The sequence below is a fragment of the Heliconius melpomene genome, chromosome 7 (genome assembly GCF_056956725.1).
Source record: "Heliconius melpomene rosina isolate 202511_hmr_F chromosome 7, ASM5695672v1, whole genome shotgun sequence".
Classification (NCBI taxonomy): Eukaryota; Metazoa; Arthropoda; class Insecta; order Lepidoptera; family Nymphalidae; genus Heliconius; species Heliconius melpomene.
In genome coordinates this window covers 1,770,536-1,798,189 of record NC_140395.1, presented here as the reverse complement: position 1 = coordinate 1,798,189, position 27,654 = coordinate 1,770,536, and the positions used below count along the sequence as shown (strand labels likewise).

The 27,654-nt window shown below is 32.9% G+C and overlaps 1 protein-coding gene and 1 non-coding gene across 3 annotated transcripts; both read right to left on the bottom strand.

Moving 5' to 3' along the window:
- Nucleotides 1-1,362: 1,362 nt before the first annotated feature.
- LOC146537267 (uncharacterized) lies at nucleotides 1,363-27,454 on the bottom strand. Of its 2 annotated transcripts, none has more exons than XM_085187642.1 (20): nucleotides 27,160-27,454; nucleotides 24,576-24,708; nucleotides 21,930-24,190; nucleotides 15,014-15,152; nucleotides 12,544-12,890; nucleotides 10,589-10,945; nucleotides 10,172-10,310; nucleotides 9,670-9,821; nucleotides 9,132-9,270; nucleotides 8,843-9,018; nucleotides 8,151-8,286; nucleotides 7,830-7,994; nucleotides 7,542-7,645; nucleotides 6,255-7,052; nucleotides 5,901-6,017; nucleotides 5,664-5,730; nucleotides 4,789-4,889; nucleotides 3,995-4,180; nucleotides 3,235-3,367; nucleotides 1,363-2,869 (listed from the first exon to the last, which is right to left on the bottom strand). In XM_085187642.1, the coding sequence occupies exons 1-20, from the start codon at nucleotides 27,272-27,274 to the stop codon at nucleotides 1,801-1,803; spliced, it is 6,834 nt and encodes a 2,277-aa protein (XP_085043768.1). In that variant the 5' UTR covers nucleotides 27,275-27,454; the 3' UTR covers nucleotides 1,363-1,800. The 2 variants fall into 2 exon arrangements, with proteins under 2 accessions (XP_085043768.1, XP_085043769.1); XM_085187643.1 differs by having other exon boundaries at nucleotides 3,998-4,180.
- TRNAM-CAU (transfer RNA methionine (anticodon CAU)) lies at nucleotides 5,172-5,244 on the bottom strand. The gene has a single exon. It is a non-coding gene; the product is annotated as a tRNA-Met (tRNA).
- Nucleotides 27,455-27,654: the final 200 nt, after the last annotated feature.

The window sequence follows — 27,654 nt, the reverse complement described above, 5'->3', positions numbered from 1 at the left end:
TCGCTGCGGTTATACGGCTGTGACGGGGAGTGAATCAGAAAATTTCTGATTATTTGATTCACTTAAGATTTTCCATTACTTTGAAACAGGATGTGTTATGCTAGAAAAAATTCTTCTTTACCAACTTTAATAAATAGAAAGTTTTCAGTATGATATGTGTGTATGTGATAATGTAAGAATTAAATATATTTTGAATATTAAGGTCTATTTAGACTTCCAAGTATGAGTGTTTCGGTAGGAAAGTATGCAACGAAAATGTAGCACGTTCAACAAAAGTAACTCACATTCAATTTTATAATATTAGTTACTTACAGTTACAATGGCAATGGCAATGGCCGTAAGTCTCATAATAATGTTCTTAAATAAATCTTCCAAAAGACCTTTAAATCTGTCCCTAAGTCACTTTCTACGAGACTTTCACAGGTGAAATGCAATGTTTGCTGCATATAACGGCTGTCCAATGCAAATCTACTGGGAGTCGTGAACTCACGCTCTGATTAGGGTTGTCAAAAGATTTGTTTGACTGAAATTAATTGATTTAGACTTAAATATAACTTTTTGAATCTAGGGAAAATTGTAAAATAGTTGTATTATTATCTTTAAAAAAGTAGAGATCCTTACAAAAATTGTAATAACGTAGCCAATAACAAACACTTCACGTTAAACTCCATTTTTCACAATCTGGTTATTACAGAAATACGTTTTCAATTTTCATTTATGATAATGAATTATTACCCTCTAATAAAACAAAGGTCAGCGTTGAGTTTCGAAGAAGAAGCGAAAATGGGAAACGAAAGGTCTTGACAGTAGGTTCTCTCTCCTAGATTTTTTGTACAACTTCGTCACAATTTCCCATAAGACAAGAATAGGAGGTAGAAAATGTTTACAGCGATAAGCTCGACTATTATGCATATCTGTTATTCAAATAGCCTACAATATGGAATAAATAAATAAATAAAATATAGTTTTCATAAAACAACCAACCCTAAATATAAATTGCTGACTCATCGCGTTTACTTTCCTTGTCGCTAGCGCTAATCTCATACTTTACAAGCCATATTGTTGTACGTGACATCGTAGTATTGTATATTAATTTTTTTTCTCTAAATAATAAAAAAAACTAAAAGTACGGCTTTCTTTTCATTAAGTGTTATTTGAATAATCTTATCATTAGTGGTTTAAATTCTATGAGTGGTTTTTTTTTTAATCTTTACACTTTTAAGATATAGCGTTACATCACTCCACTTTCTGCCCGGATTTTACATAAGTAATTAATTTATCATAAGTTAGCTGAGGATTGTTAAATAAAAATATAATATATTTTTTATAATATATTGAATTATTGTTAAATAAGACAATTCATTTGCACTTAAAATTTCATTAAAATGAATAACTTACCACTATTAAATTTTTAGTACAAAACATAACCTATATATGTGTATTTAAATATAGACATCGTCAATTCAACACAAATAAAAATTTGTGGTCAAACTGACAATAATTTCCTACAGCACCAAATATATTGTAAAGATATTTTTGCAGCTTTAGATTGAAATACAGTAGTTTTTGTATGTAACCTTTTTAAAATGAATAACTTTTTTTACGGAAAGGACAAGACAAAAGAGCTTAACTTTTAAAGTTTTATAAATTAGCATAGATAAGTCAATACTTCAACAATTTAATTCCTTTTTTAAATCAATGTTAATTAAAAAAAGGAATTAAATTGTTGAAGTGTAATATTTTTTCAAGCATAACTGCATTACTGTATCTCCTATCCAAACTGCCATGTAATCGGATCTATTAGCTTTTAGTTTCATTTTTATTCTTCTCCCTTTCCAACAATCTCTTTCTCACTTCTTCGGGATTGTATCTCTTCCTATATACCCTTCTAACTCTTCTAACAGGGTTGATGTTACGAGTTCTAACATTCTTCTTCTTAACACTCCCATTAGGTGCAGGTCCTCTGTTTTCTTCTAAACGCAAACTTTTTCCACGGCGTGTATTATTAAATAATTCTCGTTGATCTCTTATTGTTGCATCGTAAAACACTTTTCCGTTGACGACAGCTTTCTTTATATTTTCCGTTGTACTCAAAACTCTGGGCGGTCTAACGAATGTTGTTTCGCTAACTTCTAGACTTTTATCATTTAAAACTTTCGCTTTATCCCTTTCTATATCATCTTTAGATACTTTTTGTATCACACCTCGTCTTTCCGATGTAGGGAATCGGTTACCAAAATTGAAATCGAGGAAGTCTTTGTCCAAAGATATGCTTTTTGATTCCAAATCTTTTTGTGATCGTTTTTCAACAATCAATTTTCCACCGCGTCTCGAAGCTATCAGTCGTCCAATAGCTTCAATTTGTTTCTCCTCTGCTTCTAAAGTCTTTTTATCACATGGTGTTTCCTTTATGTCGTCTAAATCAAAAATTTCCAAAGAACGGGTAAAATCGTGTAATTTTCCATCTATGCCTTTAATAAAATCATCTTCTAAGTCTACATTTTCAACTGGAACAGGTATGTCTGTTTTATTAACATTTTCATCTATCACAGTCGTTTTCGTGGTCGCTTCAATAGTTTCATTTGTCGATGGTTTAATTGTCGTTGTAAGATTATCCGTAGTAAGATCTAGAAAATCCTCATTATTTGTAATATTTATTCGTTTTTCGCTTCGAGGACCATTATCTATAGATCTACTTTCAATGTCATTTCCTATAGGTTTGTCCAGATTGACTCGTTTGCTTTCGATTTGTTCACGAGGTAGAGTAGTTCGTGTATTATATTTTTCTGTTGCAGTTGGAGTTTCATTGAACCTAAAGTATGTCATATTTGGTGGAGGCTCTTTATGTAAGTATGCTACGGGCCAATATCTAGAAATACAAAATTAAATATTACAACTATATAATAAATAAAATAAATAATTTCATAACACAAAATGTAATTTAATTGTATCTATATTTACTATAAATTTAATATTCAAAATGTTAAACAAAAAAAAACCTATATTTAGAAACGTATAAAAAATAAACGTAGCGGGCAGTCTTGTTTCTTTTAAATCGTCTTCACATACGCATCAGCACATCACCAATAAAGACATACATACTTATGTGTATTTATATTTTATTTTTTGGTTGGCGTCCCGACATATTAAAATTTAGACACGTTTCCAAAAAATTTTTTAGCGTTTTAAAAATAATAAATATTACCAAATTAACATTACTTATAACAATATTACCTAGGAACTCCTAATCCATCAGCAACTTCATCATCAACACCAGACACGGGAACCCAGACACCAGATCCAGGTGTTCCCGGGTTCCTTTGATACTTTATATGTGGCCTATCCTCTGTTGGGACTCGTGTGTATCCTGGATAATAGAAAAAAGAAAAGAGATATTTTTAGTTAATTCGGATGCGGCAACGGTACAGAGACTAATTATAAACGTGACGGCTGTGGGTTCGATTCCCATAAGAGAGAATGAATTATTTTATTTTTTTCGCTCTAGTAACAATATAAAGAACGGCGTTAAAGTACGCTACTCAATATACAATGTCTCTAAAAATTGTCCGCCCACTCAGTAAAATGATTATAATTATTATTTAAATTGCTTTCGTTTCCCCGATTTGGCAATCATCATGCAATATAACGGGTAACAGTGTGAAGCTATATACTTATATAGGTACATACTCGTATATAAATTTCTTAGATACGCTCTCAATACCTTTATATTTGTAATTTCTTCTCTCAAATGTATTGGATAGTGGAAACTATAACAAATTTATTCGCCATTTCTAAACGATGCCACTTTAATTAATTATTGACTGAACTGTATTATTTTAACTGTATGCAAGATAGTTACGGGTCCGTTCTTTACTCAAATGATTTTTTTTTATATTTTCATTTTAGTAAAATATGTTTATTTCACTCATATGTCCACTCCTGCTACATATGAGTGCAATAAAAAAAACATGATGAAATCAAAACAATGCAGTGCTACCTGGCAAAGGGTTTCCATGTCGATCATAGTATGCTTGGGGTCCATTTTTGTATAAATCGTCCCAATATCGTCTATCCGCTTCCGGTAAGTATGACCCAGGATGGAATTTATCACGATGGGATGGCGCTTGTAATGTATCCGTGGGTTTGCCTACAGATGTATCCGGGCGGGGGCGGACTGCTTCTGTAATTTTATAGTTTACAATATTTTTTAAATTCACATTGTATTACGCATATAGATAGCACTAGCATACATTAGCACCCATTTTAGAAAACACTATTCACCACATACCAACACACATTGCGTGTTAAGTGAAGGAAAATAACGCCGCGCTCCAGAGCGGGGTAATGAAAATTATTTAAATATATGTAATTGTACCCTTATCTTCTTCTTCTTAAAGTGCCTCTCCAACTAGTGAAGGTTGGCAGTCAACTTCGCATACTTAGTCCTGTCCCAAGCCAAGTGAATTAAATCTACGGCGGCTTTAATTCCAGTCCATTCCTTGATGTTCCTTAGCCATGACTTTCTTCTACCGCCGGTTTTCCTTTTCCCAGAAACTTTTCCCATTATTATAGTTTGCAGAAGTTTGTATCGATCATGTCTACATACATGCCCTAGATATGCAACTATACCCTTATAGTAGGGATGAAATTAAAAAAATATTTAGTCTAAAAAAATATTATGTCTATATTGTAAATAATTTTCTCCATTGAATAAGATTTTTAAAATAAAGCAAAAATAATTAACATTTTTAAACAAAATAAAGGCTTGATTAAAATAACAAATATTACCTCGTGTCCCCAGAGACGGGTGCGGTACTTTGTGTTGGTGGTACGGATAATATTTTTCACTGCACGGCCGCCATTGATCAGGCTCTGGGCCTACGTAGCACCTGCACAAATATTTATTCGTAAAAAGAATCACCGAATTACACAATTTTTTTATTTTACTTATTATAATTGAATGAATGAAATAAAAACAGTTGATCGTTTCTTTTTTTCAGCTTTACCATTTTTTCTGTATTGCGGGGTAGGAAAGAGTGAACCTAGTATAAGACTTGTTTTTTTCTTCGCTTGAATAAATAATTTGACTAAATTTTTCGTAACTTATAAAAAAAATTTATTAAAACTAATTAAAAGGTGCATAAAAAAAAGTAACAAAAATAAAAAAAATATGCCCCGGGTGAGGATCGAACTCACGACCTTAAGATTATGAGACTTACGCGCTGCCTACTGCGCTACCGAGGCTTAGGAACATAGTGCGAAATAGGTCAACCAATCACTGATAGAGTTGCTAAAAATAAATTTATGAAAATGTGTCAAAAACATATTCTTTTTTTCAACTTCACGCTGTATCCCAAACGTAACGGGGTAGACAGAGGGAATTTGGAAATCTAGTGTCAAGATACTCCGTATAGATACGATACCCACTTTTCGCTGAATACTCCAGGCATTGGGTGTTGAATGGCGGAAATTAACGCCGCGCTTTGCCTCTTTACTAGAGCGGGAAAATAAAAATATTAAATTTTTCATTCCCTCGAGCGGGAATTGAACGCGGCGATCATCAAACACAACAAGAGTTCAGTTCGTACTTTTAGTTCCTGAGATTAGCGCGTTTAACTAAACAAACACTTCAAATTTATAATATTACTATAGCATTAACATACCACGGTTTTTTGAAGCCCTCACTATATCCACATCTGTGCGTCGGAGCGCAGCAATAGTCCCACGAACCTGTAATTTTTATTTATTTATTATTTTCCTCGATTCACGCTGTATCCCGCATGTAGGCAGAGGGAAATTAGTGTTTCGAAACACTGCATGCTGAATGTCGTAACTTAACACCGCAGTAGAGCGGGAAAATTAAAATATAAAAATAAAATAAATTATAAATGTAATCTCACCTATCTCTCCGCCCTCCGGCTCGCACGCCCAATGTCCAGCTATAACATTTTGTTCACACGAGCTTCCTTTCCTACACGGGAACCCTGACACTGTGTAGTGACGCCATGATAACGCTACTGTAAAATTAATATATATTTTTAGTTCGTAAATATTTACATGAAAAATCTGAGGCTATTCTATGCCGCATATTTTATTTTATTTGAATAAACGATATACAATATCAGAGTTGTTTTTTTCCTTAATTATGTAATTTATGTATGTAGTAAAGTTTTTATAAGTATGTATTAAAGTAATTATAGAAATAAATTACGATAATAACAAAAAAGTAATTATTAAAAAAAATATATATTTACATGATTCATCCACTCGATCTCCAGGTCTCGTTGGTCTATTTGGCCTAAAACCTATATTAGGTCCAGATCCTGAGCCATAAGAAGGCCTCAAACTCGGCCCTACAGGACCACTACTGCTTGGACCACTAGGACCACTTGGACCACTATAGCTACTTGAACCACTGAAGCCACTCGAGCTACTTAATCCACTCGAGCTACTTATTCCACCTGAGCTACTTATTCCACTCGAGCTACTTATTCCACTCGAGCTACTTATTCCACCTGAGCTAGTTATTCCAATTGAACTACTTATTCCACTTACTCCAATAGGCACATCTAAACTACTAGGACCAGGTAAATAAGGTCTAGGTCTTACATTTGGCTTGTAATCTGGTCGGAAGTTATCTGGTCTATAAGGTGGTCCATAATCATTTGGTCTGAACGGTGGTTTGGGACCGTCGGGAGTATAGCCTGGTTTTAAACCTGGACCAAAATCGTCAGTATAACCTGGCCTTACATCTTCAGGTGGATAATCATGATAGTCATGAGATGGTTTATAGGGGCGAAGATAATTCGGCTTGTAACTATGTTCAACATAATCTGGTTTAGAGTGTGGCTTAAAATCTGGATAGTTTGGTCCACTAGGTCCACTTGGACCTGTTATTTCTGGGCCACTTTCTGGTAAGTAATGAGGCTTGATGGGGCCACTTGGTTCGTAGTTAGGTCTAAAGGCCGGCCCTGTTTCGTGTATATATGGTTTAATTGGCGGTGGTCCCGGGAAATTTGGCCCACTAGGACCTGGTCCTGATACGAAAGTTTCTGTGAAATAAAATTGCAAAAGAGTAAAGGATATATTTTTTTATTATTAATAAAATTAATTTATTATTTTTAATAAAAAATCTTAAAAAATAAAATATACGAAAATAATAAAATTTACAAAGAATTATATACATATTTATATAACTAACTACCGGCCCGCCCGCGGCGTCGCCTGCGTGAGCTACGTTATTATTAATTTCTGTCTCCATGAGTACCTACGTCCTATAAGTGGCGTCCATGCAAAATTTGAGACTCCTAGCATTTGTAGTAACGAAGTTTCATACAAACTTTCAAACCCAAAAACAACCCCTTAGAAATCGAATATTGCAAATTCCCGTCTTAGCGAGCACCTACGTCCTATAAGTAACTCCTATGCAAAATTTCAGATTCCTAGCACATGTAGTTTCTGAGATTTCGTGATGAGTGAGTGACCTTTCGATTTTATATATATAGATTACTACTATAATTAATTAAAAAAATAATAATTACCTGGTGGGGCATGTAGATCGGGTCCAGAAACTGGTCCTATGGGTCCAGGATATTCTTCAACACTTGGAGCTGACAATGGACGTGGTAGTTCTAGTGTGGGTACACTGAAAAATAAATATATTATAATTCTAAAATACGTATAATAAAATGTACAGAACACTGTGGTGCAGAGTGAGAGTTTTAACTCCCCATCTGTTTGACAAAGTGCGGTGTAGAGTTCCGCAAACCAAAAAAAAATTAAAAGATTTTGAAGGTTTAATTAGTATTATAAAATAATGTAATACATACTCATATTCTTGTTTTCCATGCACTTTCCTCCAACATTGACCATTGAATAGATCAAACGCGAATAATAAGTCATCGTTAGAATGTTCGTAATCCACTCCTCTTTGTAAATCGAAGAGACGTATTTCAGACAATAAACAATTTTCCTTATCAAGTGGTGCGTTATTACTAGAAAAAAATATAAGCTTTTCTGTATTAATTAAAAGTATTATGTTCTACTACAACGAAATTTGTATGGCAAGTGGAGAACGAAGTGTTTCAACATTATATATTCAGAAGACAAGACAATCACTAATTTAGATAATTTCAATTATTATTTCTTACCTGAAAGAAAAACTAAGGCATCTGAAAGGTGCGTCAGTACAGGCGTTACCGCACGCTCGCTCGTCTCTGGCCCGCGCCTGACCTCGTATGGAAGAAGGGGAAAGTTTCGCAGAGTTTTCATACTGTAGATAACATTCTGGAAGTTCAATAATGTCGATAAATGTTAATAAATTCATAATTTTATTTCATAACTATTTTAAGAATATGAAAAGACCAATCATTGTTTTACTTGGTGATTTGAATGTTTATTGAAGAAAAAGCAGTCATTTATCTGTCTCAATATTTTATTCTAATGTCACTCATAATCCAGATTCTTTGAGGGTAGTTATGGCGCACGAGCGCAAGTGTGTGCCCCTAAACTAAAGTTGTGAGTTTGATTCCCACTCGAGGAATTGAAATATTTCATATTTTCATTTCTTTGCTCTAGTGTCGAGGTTTCGCCAGTCAACACGCAATGCCCTCAGAATTCGGTGGAAAATAGGAAATGGAATATCTTATCACTAGGTTTCCTCTGCCTAACTTGCTGTTTTGGGATACAGCACGAAACTAAAAAAAATATTCTAATAAAACGAACTAGATTGTGACAACCTAATGTTTCTTTCCGCTTAATTTTCAGAAATCATTGAATGTTAACTTACAATGTCACATTTTGTTTATTTTACTCTCAAGTAAGGTATTCTTTAGATACTTACGGGGTTCTCTATTAACATCGTCGTATAGTGCAGGTTCACATCCCCGACCGTAGTTACCTCTCGCGTACAGTTCGTGCTTGCTCGGCCTCAATCCGTGGTTTAGTTCTAAGGAGGTCGGCGGAGAAGATGTCAGGAGGCAGTTTTCTAAATCATCACCTATCGTTGGCGGGTCGAATCTATTTAAGTAGAAAATATTTTTGAAATAGTGAAAACAAAATCTTAAATGCTTCTATTGTAAGAAAGAAGAAGAAGATTAAAGAGAATAATAATAATAATAATAATTGTTTACCTAAAGCTAAATCCTCTACAGAAGAATCCATTAGCTCTCAAGCACTCTGCTTCACAGGCTCCGAGTCCAGTCACCGTGAGGGCGGCGCGTACGCTCGCCCCTTGGACCGCTGCTCCCGAACGGACGTGCCAGAAACATTCTGTAGATACGAAAATTGTCATAGTAACCAATACTCTTATTCAGTCATTGCAAAGGAAGAAAGATTAAGATAACTTTAGTTTAAAATAAATAAACTCTTTAACCCGTTTTTGTTAAGACTGCAGTCCTGATGACCGCTAGTACGGAACGGAAGTTTTCTTAAAAATTTTATCAGTTTTTTTTTAGTTATCAAATGTTTATTTTGAAGGTCACATAACAGTACAAGTACAGCTAGTTTTGTCCTCTAAATATATAATATTTTGGATAAAATCAAGGTAGGTGTAGGGTTTCGCTGGCACTGTCTCTTAATTAGGCGAAAAGTGAAAAAAATACTAAAGTATCATATATAATATCTGTCTAACCCAATTAATAGAAACTCCAAGATAACTATTGAACTTACCACTTTCAACCCAAGGTTTAGTGCTGATAGTAAGGCAGTCCTTATGCAATGGCATAGCATAGACGTCTGATTCACTGTCCGCTGACATTTGCAGACCACGATATGGACGTTCACTTAAAAAACAGTTATCTGATCCCGGTGGACTTGAATATCTGTGAAATAATAATAAAAATAATAATGTGGAAATAGGCTGTCATGGCGCAGCAGTAGCAGCATCTGACGGTAAACATGACGGTTGTAGATTCGATTCCTATTCAGATGAATGGATTATCTTCTTTTGATACTCTGGCTGCAAGATAATACACGGCGTTTAGCTTCACCACTCAATATACAATATCAAGAAAATTTTATGAAGATATCGGTTTTTTTTAATATAATAAAAGCTATCATTTGGTCACGTTGGAAAAGCCATAATTAAAAAACTGAACTGAACTGAAGGTATCATTTGTATGAAATTGACGCTATTTTTTTTTTTAAAAACAATATCAGCATATTATATTACCTGTAACTGTAGGACACGCATTTAAACTCCCTTTCATTGAAACATGCCGCTTCACACTCGACGACGTTACGCGCGAGCAACGACCGTCTGATAGAGCCTGAACCTAAAGACATTCCGGGGCTACGGCGGGATGAACAATCTGAAAAAAATATTATTTGACATTTTTTTTTGTTTGAAAAAAGATGTAAAATATAAAGTAGTTTCTTTTTTAAGATATACAGGAAAATTAGGCAGACTATTTTAATTTTAGTAATATAAGCCTTAGCCATAAAATTTTAGATATAGTTTAATATTTTGCTCAAATCGCCGTCTTTTACTTCAATGAATTGTAAGTATAGTTTATATGTCATTAAACTATGACGCGTACTATTTCCTTATTATTACATACATTACATACAATAAAAAAAAATCATTTACCTTTACCAGTATCATCGCTCCTACTTTCAAATTCATGGACACCATGCTCCTTATGATGATGAGCATCACCATCGAAATCTTTCCAGAAACTGCCTGAGCTATTCCACTGCCCTTTCTTCCAGGACCCGTATGCGTACCCATAATTTTCATACCCACTATGACTCTTTAGACTGTGATAGTCAAAGTCTTTATCTTCATGATATTTTTTTATTCCATTATTAAATTGCTCTTGACCATTAATTTTCCAATGTTTAACAGAATCCTGATAATCATTCCTGTTCTTATAGTAACCATCGACCCCACCATAGTTGCCACCATATTGACCCCATTTTTCGCGATCGTCGTTTGTTTTAATACCTGCAAAAATAGGCTTGAATGATTTTACTAGTTACTTTATGTATTAAAGGTTGTTGTGCCACAGCAGAATAAAGTGTTACTGTAAACGCAACGGTTGTGGGTTTGATTCTCAATCAGAGAATGAATTATTCTCATTTAAGCTCTGATAACAAATAATCGCAGGCATCGCACGTCATAGCGCGCAGCGTTGAGTTCCGCCACTTATGCGCCACGCATTGTCTTGAAAATTGCAAGGAATGGAGTGTTTTACACTAGGTTCCTTCTAATAAAATATATAGTACTACTGAAGCTTTTTTATTTTTTTAGGTAAGATATAAATGAGAAGAAAACAAAATATTTATATAAGAAAATTTTGAGTTATCTACTTGTACTTATTTTTTGTAGATATGGCAATATAGTTTTTGTACGACACTTATATTCAGATATTTCTTTCAGTTTCATTAATTTAGAAAATCAAAATTGTAAAAGAGAATTAATTCTATTATTATTTTATATTGTGAAATTTTATTTGAAACACCTTAAAGTAACAGTTTTTAATTTAAATGTAGTAACTTCATTATAGTAACAACTTGCGATATTGAAATTTAATTCTAAATTTTATATCAATTTTCATCTATTTGAATAAGATTTTTAAAATAAATACTAAATTATTGATATATGTAATTGCTAATATTTTTTATCAGGCGTTCTTATAAATATGTGCACATTATATTAGTCTCTTTAAGAGTAAAATTATTAAAATATTAGCTGAACTACATAATATTAAAATACTAATATACATTACTTTCGATTTTAATAATAAAATCGTTTTAAAAAATTATCTATATTGAAAAGTAAAATTTCAGACTTATTAATAAAAGTTATTTATAGCAATTTCGTCGAAATACATACTTTATAATGGTATAACTTGTTTATGTATAAGCCAATTAAAGTTAAAAAAAAAACACTAAATGTTAAGGACAGCTTGCTAAAATATAAGTGAAAACTGCAATTAAATCCTTTAAGTCATTTGCAAGATTAGTTTTGCGTGAATAAAAACAGGCAAAAAAAAATGAAATTACATTTTTTTTCTTATATACTCGTATCTACCTTGTACAGACACCGATCCGTTACCATTTTATTATAAGTTTTTTTTATTCTATTTCTAGTGTGTATGTTTTAGATATAATTAAAATATAAAAAATACTAAATTCCATTAAAGTAAGAAGTTTTTTTAATAGAGGTTATTAAAAGAAACAACATTTATTGACTTTTAAGCAGTTTATTTTATTTATATCACGTTTATTTTACCTTAAACCTTACAGTCTCATATATGAGCGAAATGCATTCACAATAAATATATTTTATTCAAGAACTATCTATAAGATTTTTTAATTTTCACACGCGAGAATCGAACTCGTTACTATTTATTAAAAAGATTTTTTAAAATACGAAAATTATATATAGGAATATGAACCCGCGCCTCTTCTTTACCGTCCAATGGCCATTAGGCCATACCGTTTCATCAAGAAACGTCGAATGTCATAGTCGTCGCTTGCAAAGATGGCAAGGGACGGAGGTTCAAATTCTAAAAAACTACGATTTAGCACAATACTTACCTATTTGATAAGGAATATACAACTGATCTTCATAACGTCGATTGTAAGTTTGTGTTCTTCTCTCGTCATAGAATCTATTAAAGCTCTTATAACCGGTTTCATAGTCTATTCTGTCTTTCCAACGATTTTGGTCCTGATTTTGATCCTTGGATTTCGAGGATAGGTAACCGGAATGGAGGAGCCCTGGTCCTCTTAAGGTTTCAGGGCAGTATGGCTCTAAGCTATTTCGGTCGAGTTCATAGAAATCGAAGTCTTTGTCCTCTACGAAGTCCTGGTGTATGTCGAACGCTTCGATTGGTTTCGTCATTAATTCGCATAGGCCTTTGCCTCTGAATGTTGGGTCTAATCTATTGGAAGAAGATTAATTTAACTATTAATAATTTTTACTTTAAACAAATGTTTAGACGAATTATATTTTACTTTTAGTTTTTTCTCTAAATGTAGAATACTTTGAATAGTTTGAAAATAGAATAGATTTTTTATTAAGTATAAAAAAAATATCTTCAAGTTAGATCTGACACATAGCAGAGAGATCTTAGTGTTAAGACACTTCGTTCAGCACTTTACCAGAGCGAGGATATGATAATATTTACAATCACACGACTGTGCCCTGAATTTGAAAATCTTATTTGGAAGGAGCTTGGTAAGAAATTACAGTAGAGAATATTATATTTGTATTTAAAACTTTATTTCAGCCACCTGGTACCAACATCTCTGAATAGATTGAAATTTTATGAACCTACAAATAATTAATATATAGCTTTAGAGCAACAACTCACTTTGGATATAAATATAAGAAACAAACAAACACATTGTTTCCTGATATTTAAAAAAAAATACTATATTTTTATATCAACCAAATAATTTATCAACCAAAACATATACGAGTACGAGTAGTATCTACCTTTAATGTGAAATACCCATTCGTAAGAGCCTTGAGAGTGGCCCAATTACGATGGTGTTCATTTAGGTCACTATTACGTCGCACTACAGATAAATCTTTATGCAAATTATTGTTTGTATTATTGGTCAGGGTCGGAGTATGAATTCTTTACTGCTAGTACTAATAATAATACTGCTAATATTATAAAACTTTTAGACAGAAATTTCTAATATGTTGTTATTGAAATGTTTATATATGTTATATTTTATAATTTTCAAAGATTTTGTTTGATAGATCCAATCCAAAATATCAATAATTATATAGATGTTGCTTGTATAATGGCGCTGTTTTAATAAATGAGCACAATGATTAGCAATCGATAAAGCTATTAATATTACATATTACAGCGCGAAAAATTGTGTGTTTTCTTCCCAATCGAGGGAATAAAACTATACTAAAAACAAACTATACTAACACAGAACTAAATGGGAACAGAATATTTTAACACTAGGTTGCCAGTTTCCTTCTACCTACCCTGCTGGTTACCCTGTGGTCAAGTAAAAAAAAACCTAACTGAAAATGAATGAACATTCCTTTTGAAGCTACTAGCGAAATATTTACAACATTCAACATGTAAAATTGACAGGATCTCACAAACGCGCCATTATCTCAATATCTTCACAATATGTAATTAAAAATAATAAAATTCTCATGTTATCATAATTTCCGTCAATCCGTCCCTGTCAGGCCGCAAGGTGAATACACAATGCAGATGGTTAGAGCTGATTCCACCGAGGTTATTTTGAGGGGTTTATGATTTTTATATATTTCTTTTTACTTGAATACGTTATTGCTATATATTTTTAAGTTTCACGGTGAGAGAGAGAAGTTAAGGAGAATACTAAGAGAGAAATTCTTTCCATATTACGTCTCAAAGTCCACGCAAACCAAAGTTGTGGGCGACGACTAGTTAAAAAAAGGAAATAAAGGAAACTACAATTTTTCAATTTCATAATAATTTTCGGACTTATTTTGACTCCTTGTTTATATGCATGTTTCATAATTTAAAAGTAAAAACTGCAACTATATTGCCCGCTATATTGAATCAGGAACTATACCTATATATAACAATACTGCGAACATGTCGTGAGAGAATGCTATAGTTATTAGTTGATTCAGTTCATAGTTCATTCGACATACCTTTTTATTTGAATGTGATACTATTTTACAAGGAACGCTGATAAAAAAATCACGCTATGATTATGTTGACTAGCTTTAAGAGACTTAGTTCTGCTTAGGGTGCTTTAGGGTTCCGTACAAAAAAAAAGCGAAACGGAGACTGAAAAATGATAGGTATTTCATATTGATCTACAATCCTGAAATTTGTACGGAACTCTCGGTTCAGGGCTCGCTCGCGATCATTTTATAGAAAAATATGAACTGATGAAGCATGAATGCGGTGTGTGTGTGTGGTGGTGGTATGGTGGAGATTACAGGCAAATTAGAGAGCTAATTTGAAATATTTTTACGATACAATAAATATAATTATATATATAGTACTGAAAATAATATATAAATAGCACATACCTATAGTTAAAGCTTTCACAGTGAAACCTTCTCTCTGTAGCGCACTCCCGCATACAATCGTCCAGACGCTCGCAGTCCACGACTCTTCGTACATGGCTACGAAGTGCCCTTTTACCGGCGAGCACCCGCTTGAAACAGGCTGGAACAAGTTTAAGTATGTAAATTTTTCTTAATGACTATATTTTTTCGATAATTTAGATTCACTGACGCATGTTTGACATTTGATCCTTTCACTTTGTTTGATATACCTTCAGAGAAGCCCAAAGTGGTGGGCAACGTGTAGAAGAAAAAGCTGAAGAATTAGCTCATTGCCATCGAGACAGTGGTGAATCCAGAGAAGAGATATGTCCAATAGAGGAGAAAGACAGACAATGATAATCATGAAGTATTTTTTCTCTTATCTAGAATGGCAAGCGTATCTCAACACGCAATGGCTCTAGAATTCAGCGGAAAATGGAAAACGGAGTAACGGATACAGCGTGACGCTAAAAAAATAATTGCATTATTTAAAAAAAAACTGCAAATGTAATATAAGTTAGTCATACTTAGTTAAGTTTAAATTCCATTACAATATATCCTGGGAACATACAAACACTAAATAGCCGGTGATCCAACGTACGGATGGACAAAAAACAACCTTGATTTATGCATATAAAAACATAGAGATCGAATGAGAAGATATCATTAATACTATGACCTACTGACTCTTGAGTGATTATGCGTTTTGTGTTTTTATAATTATTGTGAGAAACTATTTTGTTTATGGAATTTAGTGACATATCACTTCTTCTTTCATGATTAGTCGTTAAGGCCTGTATTTATAAATCACTCTCAAGTCTAGTACTAGTAGTAATGTCATTCATGTATATCTAATTTATGAATGAAATCGGCATCAAGATCGATCTCAGACTTAAGATCTGTTTATAATACGGATCTAAAAGTTGAAAATTCTTAGCATTCCGTAGATTTGCCCATCATATTCAAACTGGACTTCGAGTGAAAAACTCGAAGGAGTACGAGGGAGTTGCATTTCAAGTGTGAGCTCTACACATTATCTAAATATTTAAAAACATCTACGGAAACTTGATTCACAATTATCGCAAGACGTTTTCATTGCCTGACTGACTTTTTTTCCGCCGAATTCTGGAGACATTGCGTGTTGAGTAGCGAAACTTAACGCCGTGCGTGCCTTACCAGTAAATGGAAATAAAAATAATTGTTATAAGTGGCAATCAATCCCTCAATCAACAATTTTATACTTTATTCTTACTGCGTCGTGACGAGCTCTACGATGCTACGATATAAGATCCAAACTAAATTTTCAGCTAATTCAATAAAACACTTATTTTATAGTAATACTGTAGCTTGTACTACTTTATATAGACATTTTTTTAAAGATTTAATGTAAAGGAAATATTCTTAGAATACAAGTAAAAGTGTATTTAAATCGGACAAACCGATAAACAGACAAAAAAAAAATTAAAATCATTATTTTGGGTTCTATTATATAGATCAGAGACTATGGAAAATTTTCTCATTTATCTTACTACAGCAATGAGTTAGAGTTTAAAAAATATGTATAGACTTACAATAAACAACAATAAATAAAAAAATTTAAAAAAATACGCTTAAACAGTTAGGCTCTAGCTACCATCCTCGGAAAAGTTACCGACATTGAATAAATGAAATTTTCGGAGAGGGAGCCTGAAAATCGGCTATTTTATCCGAGGAGAGAAACAGAGATTTAAGAAAAACTAATCACTAAGTCTAAAGGTCCTAGTAAGGATATCGTGATGAACCTTTCATATTATTGCATTTTCATCGGTCCTTGACAAGTATGCAAAGTTTTTAATTTCAAACGACGTTTCAAAGTCGGTCAAAATCACGTTCAAAATTTCCGTTACAGTATACGGAAATACATACATACGTATGTTTGTATGTAAGTATATGTATATCTAAAGGCTCTAAAGCTAGTAAAAGTGTTAAAAAAATATACGAACTTGGCGCATTTTCCACCAGTATCACTCTCGAACCAAGAACAATGTTCACAGACAACAAAAACACAAAACACAACCTCATTTTTGCACAACACTGACATCATCCGCGAAAAGTCCACAGTTCAAATACAATTTAAGCTAAAATTTAAATATTAATTAATAAGTTTTTTATTTATATTTATAATTTTTTTGTTATCTATTTACTATAGTAATATTAAATGTACGAAATGTCATATTTATTACAAAAATGTTTTTTTTTTTTAATAACAATATGTGGGTCAGAGGTAACGCGTAACGAGACTGAACGGCGGTATTGTCGGACGTAGGCTTATATGCAGCCTCCATATACTTGTTAGAGTTGTATGGATATGTCTTTAATTTATTGGTATTTTTTTAAAGTTGGCCGTGATAGAGTGTACTCTTTCTAGTTTATCATACTAGATAAACTTTCGATGACTTTTATTGAAGAATAATAATGATTTTTATGGTTAGTAATGGTAACAAGTCAAAGCGTGGTAATAATTTCCACCATTCGAGCCCAATTCATTTAATTTCTAAAGTCTCCCATTCTACCATTCTTGCTTTATTTTGCACTGAAGAAAAAGTTTATTTTCAATTTTTAGGGTTCAGTATCTCAAAATGAACTAAGTTAAATTGTTCTTTTCGTTGGCATACAATCCTGCAATTGGTACAGAACCGTCTATATGCAAGTCCGACTCACATTTGACCGGGTTTTTATCATTTGTTTAAATTAGTACAAAATCAGTTTTATTAAAAAAATAATTACATAATTTATAAACTAACATATTACATTTCGTAAAATATTAAATACAAATTTAGTTCTCTCTCTTTTCAACTACAAAAAAAAAATAATATAAAAAAACCATGTCCATACTAAGCGCATCTGATTGAAACTGATAACTTCGACGCCCGTGCTATTGTCTCAAAAACAGAATTTAAAGCAAAAACCTAATATATCCGACCATTGTGGTGTGCCACTGACAGTACGTTGTAAATATGACTTCGTTTTCACTATTTATATATCTACCTATATTTTTTTTAGGTTCACGCTGTATCCCTCATATAGCAGGTTAGGAAGAAGGAACCTAGAGTTAAGATACTCTGTTCTCGCTTTACGCCAAATTGACGAGATATTGCGTGTTGAGTAACAGAACTTAACGTTGCGTAATGTCTTTTTACCAGAGTGAGGAAAAATATATATTATCAATCGTCTTAAAGTTTTCAAAAATTCAAGGATAATGAGAAAATATGAATATTTGAACTTATTTATCCAAGTTATTTCTCATAATAAATTAGTCCTATTTTTAAAAACGGATTGAAAGTCGTTGTATCTACATATATAAAAAAACGGGTAGATCGGAAAGTTTTGTATCGCTCCAAGCAAGTATTAAAACGATTCGGAACATCCCCAAAATGTACTAAAAAGCGATCGTTAAATTATTTAGTACTAATAGTATAGTACTGTATTTATATAGTATAAATAAAGTTACATAACTACATATCAATTACTCTAAGACGTCAGAAAAATTTTAGTTTAAAAATATAAACAATGACTATAATTTAACATGTAACCTTGGTGTACCCATGCGCATCTCTTAAGTGGTTTTGAAGGAAACAACTCATTTATAATGACATTTATGCTTGTTATTTTTAAACGATATGTGAAATGAGAGCCAAGTTCAATATTGAATAATCTATTGTTTTAAACTTCACCGATCAAAATATCGAGATTTCTATGAGAGTCTAGTAATATGTTCACCCTGGTACACCACTATGTACACGTTGTTTCATGGTTATAATATAGTATTGGTATACATATTCGATTATTGGTAAATTTTAATATCTTGGGTTACAAGAAACTTTTTTGTAAAATAGAATAATTAACAGATGGAATCTATTTATATTTTACAGGATTCCTTAAGAAAATTTTATTGGTTAAAAACTTTTATAAATTTTTAAACTTTAATAAGTTTTACTTTCCGTGGATCTAAATCGTGTGGACGACCGACTCACACTTGACTGATATTTTTTTTCGTGTTCAATATTTCAGGTGCCAAAATAACTTACATTTAATTACACATATACAGTGTATGACGCATACATACACTTTTTTGTTCTATGAAATCATGTAGTATTAAGTGAAACTATTTTTTCTATTGTTATAGTACCCTTGAAATGCTTAAAACAATGCTACGCGTCTTCCTAAAAGCTTTCAAGATTATGTATCTGCTACTTTATTATGTTATCTAGATAAGAACGCATAGGTACCATAAGGGCCGTCTTGGCGGTGTGGCTCATGCGTGTGACTGTAAGTGGGCGGTTATGGATTCGATTCCCACTTGAAGAAAGTCGTTTTCTTTTTTCTGGTAACAAGGCAAAGCGCATCTTTGAATTCCGCCATTCAACATGCTATGCTTCGAGAATTTAATAAAAAATGACGAACGGTTGGAGTGTTTTAACACTAGGTTCCCTATGCCAACCTTACATATGCGGGATACAAACTAAGCTAATATAAGATAACGTATATTGAGGTGATATAATTATTTTCTTGCCTTTTTTTGCTGAAATTGATGACCTTATTAAAATACATAGAAACAAAAAATGAGGCCAGTCGTTACAGGGGTATAAATGCATGACTGTGAACAAGACAGGTTGTGGGTTCGATTGCTACTTGAGAATTTAAATGCTGTCCAGCCAAAGTGCAGCGTTAGGTTCCACCACTTTACACGCAATGCCCCCAGAATTCGGCAAAAGTGGGGAACAGGAGTGTCTTAATGTTCCCTCGGCCTGTCCTGCTAAGTGCGAAACTAAAGAAACAAAAAAAATTGCCAGGTTAACTTCAGGAAACCAAAAAGCCATTACAGCACTATAATAAAATGATAATGCTCAAAACTCATAAATTGTAGAGAATAGACAATAGTGAAGGACAAACAGACAAACAAACTACAATATGATATAACGTTAACAATAAGTTTCGTATACAAAAAGATCACCGATATCAGATTACTATCTAGAATGGTCTATGTAAAGAACTTAGGCGTTGACATCTCATCACGAATTGTCGTCTGAAGAAGAATGTGTATTTGTTGGTGTTTTAAGAAAAAATATATATTCCTAAACGAAAATAGTAAGCAATAGTCAGGTAATTTAATTAGCAATTAGATAAAATTAACAAAATGATTACACAGTATATTTTTAAATATCAAAAAATACAAAATTGAAGAAAAAAACTTAAATTCAATATATTTATTAAAACGGCATCTCAAGATGTCTTAAGTTGATATTATTTATAAATACGGGCCATTGTCTTGATAATTTTACTAAAAATTATCATATTATTTAGACATTGCATATCTTCAAAATTAGACGGAGCATGAGGAACGAAGTGTCTTAATAGTAGGTCTCCTGTGACTGTTCTGTTATATGCGGGATAGAGCGCAAAACATGACAAACAAATATATCTATAATTGGCGACGTATCACAAAAAATAAATTAACTCAAAAACTCTAAGTAAGTCTCTATGTACGATGAAAAATGACGATGATATTAAACAATAATAACATCTTGAAAAGAGTATGCTATCTCCTAGAACTGTAAGGAGCAAAATAATTAAGAAATTTTGTTTTACATATAATACATGTATTCAAACCTACAAAATATATGTGAAGGCACATAGTAGAACGATGATAATATTGAAATTACTTTGATATCCCTGCTCGATGGGCAAAGCGCAGCAGGACGTTCAGGACCACCACTTAATATACAATGTCCCAAAAATTGGGGTGATAAGTGGGAAATGGAGTGTGTTAACATGAGGTTCCTCCTGTCTACCCTGCTGTGCAGGAAAAAGCGTGAAACTGTAAGTACATGTACATAAGTTTCAAACTTGTACCAAGCGCTCCTTGTAAAATAAATTGCAAACGGTAGGCTCAAGCCAAATTGCTTAGACCTTCCATTATAGTCCATTGTGAAGTAAAAAATGTTGGGATTCACCATTTACTAATCGTTTCATGTCTTGGAGAATAACAATTGGTGAGGTCAGTTAATATAAAATTATTAATATAAGATTTATTTTTATAATTTCTTAACATTCTTTTTCACTCAAATGTTGTGAAAACCTTTTTAACACATAACTAATTATTTTTGGTCTCAGTTCAGTCCAGTCTGTATCCCACATAAGTGGATAGACGGAGAAAACTAGTGTCAAAACACTTCGTTTCCCTCCTTCTGTCGGATTATCGAGACATTACGTATTGAGTGGCAAAACTCGACGCTTTAGATTTCTACAGAATAAGGGGAACAAAAGTGTCTTAATGGAAACGAATCGTCTTGACATTAGATTCTCAGGTTCCCTCTACCTACCCTGCTGTCTGGAATACAGCACGAAGTTAAAATTAAAACTTAACATATACGTAATTAACGCTGTTGGAACAAAAAATATAAATATACATATATGTATGTATGTGATCAAAATTTTCCCAAAGCTCATCTAAGGTCATGCCCTTACCGGTCAGTTGGCTTATTATAATAAAAATGACAATCAGTCTGTCCGTCAATTTTAAAACAAAAGAGCGAGGTTGTTGATACAACATTTAACGGATTTCGTTTCACGGTGATCATGGAACCTGTCGAATATACTCAAACTCATGTACTTTTACGTAGAATTTAACATTTTACGAATTAAGTATTTTATAAAGAATTTTCTTTGCCGAAAAAAAAGAACAAAAAGAAACTAATGTAGTGGATGTACTCGTATTTCTTTTATCTTCTAATTGTCTCATAAAGTATTACTTCCGTTGTTCTTTTAATACTCACCTAATCTAAATTGTCTGTCATAAAATAATTTTCAAGTGATAGTATATAATTTATTAATATATGAGATATTCTTATATTCTTACCTTTATAGGACAAAATGTCTGGCGAAGGATTTCTTCCATATCCGTTGTTACTGACTGAAACTGGTTTCGACGTAACCACATCACTACTTGGGCCTAAGCCTGAGTAACCTGGTGCATTAGATTTCTCTTTGTCTAATTCGTAAACTGGTTTATAATCAGTTGGATTATCTTGACCATAATTAGGCGTTGGTTGCTGCGGTGGTTTCCTATAACCATTGTCATCTTCTTCGTTTCCGTAATTTTGTGTTGGCTTTTTTTGATTTGATGGCTTACTATAGCCACCATAAGGGTCTTTATTTGTCATTATTGGACGGTACTCTTGATTTGGATCATTTCCATAACTTCCTGGTTTAATTCCATATAGATTATGAATTCCATAACCAAGATGGCTACCATAATAGTTTTGGTTGTCAAAACTACTATATTGACTACCGTAACCACTCTGTGAGCTGCCGTGTTGGTTTTGTGTTGTTTGTGAATTATATTGGTTAGAATTGGAAGCACCATAATTAGCTGTCTCTTGGTTACCATAACCGTTTTGTGTATTACCAGATGTAGGTTGGTTGCCGTAACCATTTTGTGAACCAGAATCATAGTCATTGTTGGTTGGAGGCTTACTACTTCCTTGGTTACCATAGCCATTTTGTGAATTGCTATTTTGAGAAGTCACACTTGATGCTTGGCTTCCATAGCTGCCTTGTGACAAATAGTTATCATTACTCTGACCATAACTATTCTGCAAATTATAATTATCATTGTTTTGAGGTCTATAATTACTTGGGATATCATTACCGTATCCAGTTTGTACATCATTATATTGGTTATTTATCGGTTTTTTTATTGGTTGTTGAGAACCTTGCAGAGATCCATACTGTTGATTATTCTGAGGACTATCGTAGCTAGATTGTCCATAACCATTTTGATTATAATTATCATTGTTGTAATTATTGCTATAATTTGGGGGTTTACTTTGAGGTCTTGACATTTGATTACTGCCGTAATCTGCCGGTGGCTTGTTATATAATGTATCTTGATGTGGTCGATATTGACTATGCCCACCAGAACTAGATGCTTGATTACCATAGCCTGTGCCACTTACTTGATTATAAGATACTTGATTATTTACAAATTGACTATTGTAACTTTCTTCGTGTGAAGCTTGGTTATAGCTGTTCTGGCTGTTCTGGTTATTATAAGCACCTTGAGGCTGGGGTTTAGGCTTATAAGGCTTATTTACATAGGTATCGTCTTGATTTGATGGACCGTAGGAAGGTTTGTTAGGTCTAGGATCATTGAAATTTTGACTCCAAGAGGTGGAACCATATTGAGCCTGGCTTTGAGAGTATGAATTTTGAGCTGAAAAACTATTGTAGCCGTAATTTTGGCCATAGCCTTGTCCATTATTGCTAGAACCATGATATGGCCTCTCATCCATATTCGGTCTATAAGGTCTAGGTGGATCGTATATTTCAACATGAATAGAATTATCCTGTGAAGTTCCATAATTACTGGCATATTGATCTGTGTAACTATAGTTGGGTTTGTCATAAGGTCTTGTTGGTTTATATGGACGATTAGGACGTACAGGTTCAAAATTTTGATCATAAGAATAATCTGGCCTTGGTCGATTATAACTATTATCGGATTGATAAGATGGTTTCCGATTAGGGCGTATGATATATTGATACTGAGGAGTATCTGTTACAGGTCGTGGTCTACTTGTTTGGCCATATATATCTTGAATTTCATCTCCAAGTTGAGGGGGGCGATATGGATCTGGCCTATAACTTTCTGGCGGTCTAGGGCGTTTTGGATCTTGAAAATGCAATTGGTCATATGAATCAGGTCTTGATATATTCTTATACGGTCTATATGGAATATCTTGAGGCTTATGGTTACCGTAGCTTGGTGGGCTATCAATGTTAGGCCTAAAGGAATTATAATCATCAGGCCTGTCATTATTTGGATTATAATTTGGGTATGGCTTGTTATATGACGGTTGTGGTCTGCTAGATTCGTAGGGATTCAAATCATCAGCCAAAGGTTTCTTTGCTTCTTCGCCAGTCGGTCGAAACACAGGTTTGTGTTCTGGGTTTTCTCCCTCAAATGGCTTATCAATTGGCATAGGTGGTGATTGTTCACATAAGATTCTTCGAACATATACGTCATAATCTGGGTTCTTTTGAAAAAGGTTCTTTTCTTTTATTTCTTTTTCATCCAAATTACTCAGTTCGCAAGTAGCATTTCCTTTCGCACCCACTCTATAAATATAAATATTCATATTAAATTAATCTGATAATTACGTAAACATTAATCATAGTACTTTTTCTTTTTTCAGTAAATGAAATAAAATTAATAATTTTCCCTTATTCAGTAATTGAATCAACAATTGCAACGCAATAAGATGGACTTATTAAAGTAGCTTACATAATTTTTGTGTGTTATTTTTAATGTCTTATTTAAAGTCTTATTCCACACTTGGGAAAGAAAAATACATATTTAAGAAAAAATTAAACATAGCGGGATTTGAACCCGCGCCCCTTGAAAACATTCCAGTATATCCATATGTTAGTTTAATTCAGCTTTATTATTATTATTATACATACATTATTATTATTTTTTGAGTCAGTCAAAATTATAACGTACCCATAATCGTATGACTGACACTGCTTGTCTTGTTTGCATATTTGTTCGCACTCGACCGTCGTTAGTTCTGACACGTTGCGATAGATGTCATCACGAGGCAGTTTTTCACCTATTGAGACGCGCTCGAAACAATCTGAAATTTAATGTTAAATGTTTTATATTCTAAAAAATATTAAATTAAAAAAAGGAATTTTGCAAAATTATTAAAAATGCACTTAAAAGTGTAGAAAATAGCTGATAAAAATGTCTTACAAAAATGCTAACGTTAAAAATTAAGGGATATAGAGTCCTTTTCTTTTTACCTTCATATCAATCGGCCTAATTACAGAAAAGGTGATGATATCAACCCTAACTTTTATCTCCTTTTATAATTTATAGGTGCTGTTAAATTTTAAATCCTAATAATGTAAAGAATTCCAGGCAATGCTACCAACCGTTAGTCATAAGTTTTTTTGCATTTTATTTCCTGTTCAAATCGAATGATGTTATGGACCGGTTTATTTATTAAAATTGTTTATATGAATATTTACAAAGTTGTTTTCAATACTATATGTATGTTAACGGGATTATTACAATTGTATATACTATACTAATCTTATTTGAGGAAAGATATAATAAAATAGCACAGGGACGTTTAGTAACACACCCTTTGTGATAATAAACACGACAGGTTGTAGGTTCGATTACCACTCGAAGAAATGAAATATTTAATATTTTCAAACATTTAACGACTGTGTCTAAACGCTAGGTCCACAGGTTCCCTCTCGTTTATAGATAGAAATGAACGTAAAAATAGTTTGTTAAAAGCATGTTAAGCCAGGTCTAGTGTTTGTAGGTGTACGTAAATACTGAGTTTTCAAGCTTGTTTTGCTTTGCATACTCATATATTTATATGTAAAATATTTAGAAACACATATGTATATTTATCAATTGCGTGGTCTATGTAATGCAACCTGATAACTTTAGAGTCGAATAGCGGTTAACTATCCAATAGTGTAAATTCACGCTTTATCCCGCACTTAGCAGGGTAGAGGGAACCTGGGATCCTACAGTTAAGACCTCCCGCTGGACTCTGGAGGCATTACGTGTTTAATTTATTCCTCCTAATGAGAATCAGAACCACAATCGTTGCGATTAACGGTCAGACTAAGCGCCACTGCGCCATGACGGCTTTATTTATTTATTCCGCTATTTTCTAATAGTGATGTCTTACAGAATCTGAAACTACGACTACACTTAAGTAAAATCGTAAACCGTGTCCATACGTACATACCTTAAAAACGGTAATTTGTGTGTGTGTTAAAAAATAAAAGTGTCAATTATTTTTAGTTATATATTCAACTAGCGACCCGCCCGCGGCTTCGCCTGCGTGATCTACGTTATTATTAATTTCTGTCTCCATGAGTAACTACGTTCTATAAGTGAGGCCCGTGTAAAATTTGAGACTCTAGGAGACTCTAGGACATTTGTAGTAATGAAGTTTCATACAAACTTTCAACCCCAAAAACAACCCCTTGGAAGTCGAATATTGCAAATTCCCGTTTTAGCGAGCACCTCCGCCCTATAAGTAACTCCTATGCAAAACTTGAGATTCCTAGCACATGTAGTTTCTGAGATTTCGTGATGAGTGAGTGACCTTTTGATTTTATATATATATAGATTAATACTACTAGAATATATAAATATATTTCCATTAATTACTAGAATATATAACTAAAATAAATGAATTGGGGCATCCCCATTCAAGGAACTAAATAGCATTAAATGGGCAATATCTCCAATTCAATTGGAAAGCAGTGAAAGAACTCTCTTAATTAATTTAAGACGAAAGTGACGGACCTCAACGTCGCGTTTACTACGAGAAAAAAAAAGTGAGTGTGCCAATGCCTCACACCGACATCGATTATTATTTCGAAAATAGATCGAAACTCCAACCTTATATCGAACCTACTCTCACCGTGGTACAAACCACTGAGGAATTAAGGTTGATTATAATAAGTAAATATGTTAAATATGAGTAATTTTTATAATTAGCCAGCACTATGTTATAATTTTTTGCAATCGAATAGAGTGCTTGAGAAGGTCACGTTTTTATTAGTTTTAGTTTTAATTTAATTTATAACTTGTTTGTTTATTAACACTTCGTAATTTAACAAACGCTATTTTGTGTAAAAAAGGGCATTTTCTTATATTTTTTTTTTCATAGGAATATCTAAAGATCTGATTAGAATTTTTCATAATACTTATTTTTTTATCTTGCTAATTGAGACTGATGTTTCAAAAAATTCTAGTTACTAGACTAATTTTGATGTAACTCTAATATTTGTTTTATTGTTAGAAAGGATTTCAAAAAGGCAAAGCTACAAGAAAAAACCAATTTGAACAAATCAGCAAATATAAGAAGTTATTATACTTTTATTTTCGTTATTTAATTTTATATACAAGTGTGTAACGAAAGTAGGGTAGGATTTAACAAAATTATAATATATATAGAAAATGGAATTTCCAAATTCTTGATTTATAATTGTTAATTTACAAAATGAATTAAAATACTAGAAAAAGAAAATACATAAACAAGGCTTACCTTCCACCGAAGTTCCAAGCTGAGAATCTATCGTCAACGTCAAAACACCGGACGCGAGCAGAGCCGGGCACAACAGCAGTATGTACAACATTCTTACATACAAACAGACGGTCATTACTAATAATACATAAATAACATTATAAATCAATTAATTAATTAACAACAACCAAAAATCATAACCGCAAGCAAAAAATGACAATTAAATCTCCCGCCAATTAAAATGTCAGTGAACTTTTTTTTAATTTCTACATGAGTATATATCTCAAGGATAAGATGCACGTCCATTCGGCTTTGGTTTTGCAAATATTGTGGCGTAAGTGTTGGGTGTGACCGCACGTTTCGGTCGGATGGCTTACCTGTGGTCAAACTTCCTTGGCATGTGGGTCTTGTAACTTGGGTAATTGGTGGTGGCTGACGCCATACGTACGCTTTGTTTGCGATCTCAATAAAAAAAGTTAACTATAGTAGAAAAAAAAACGGAAGATAATATAGAAT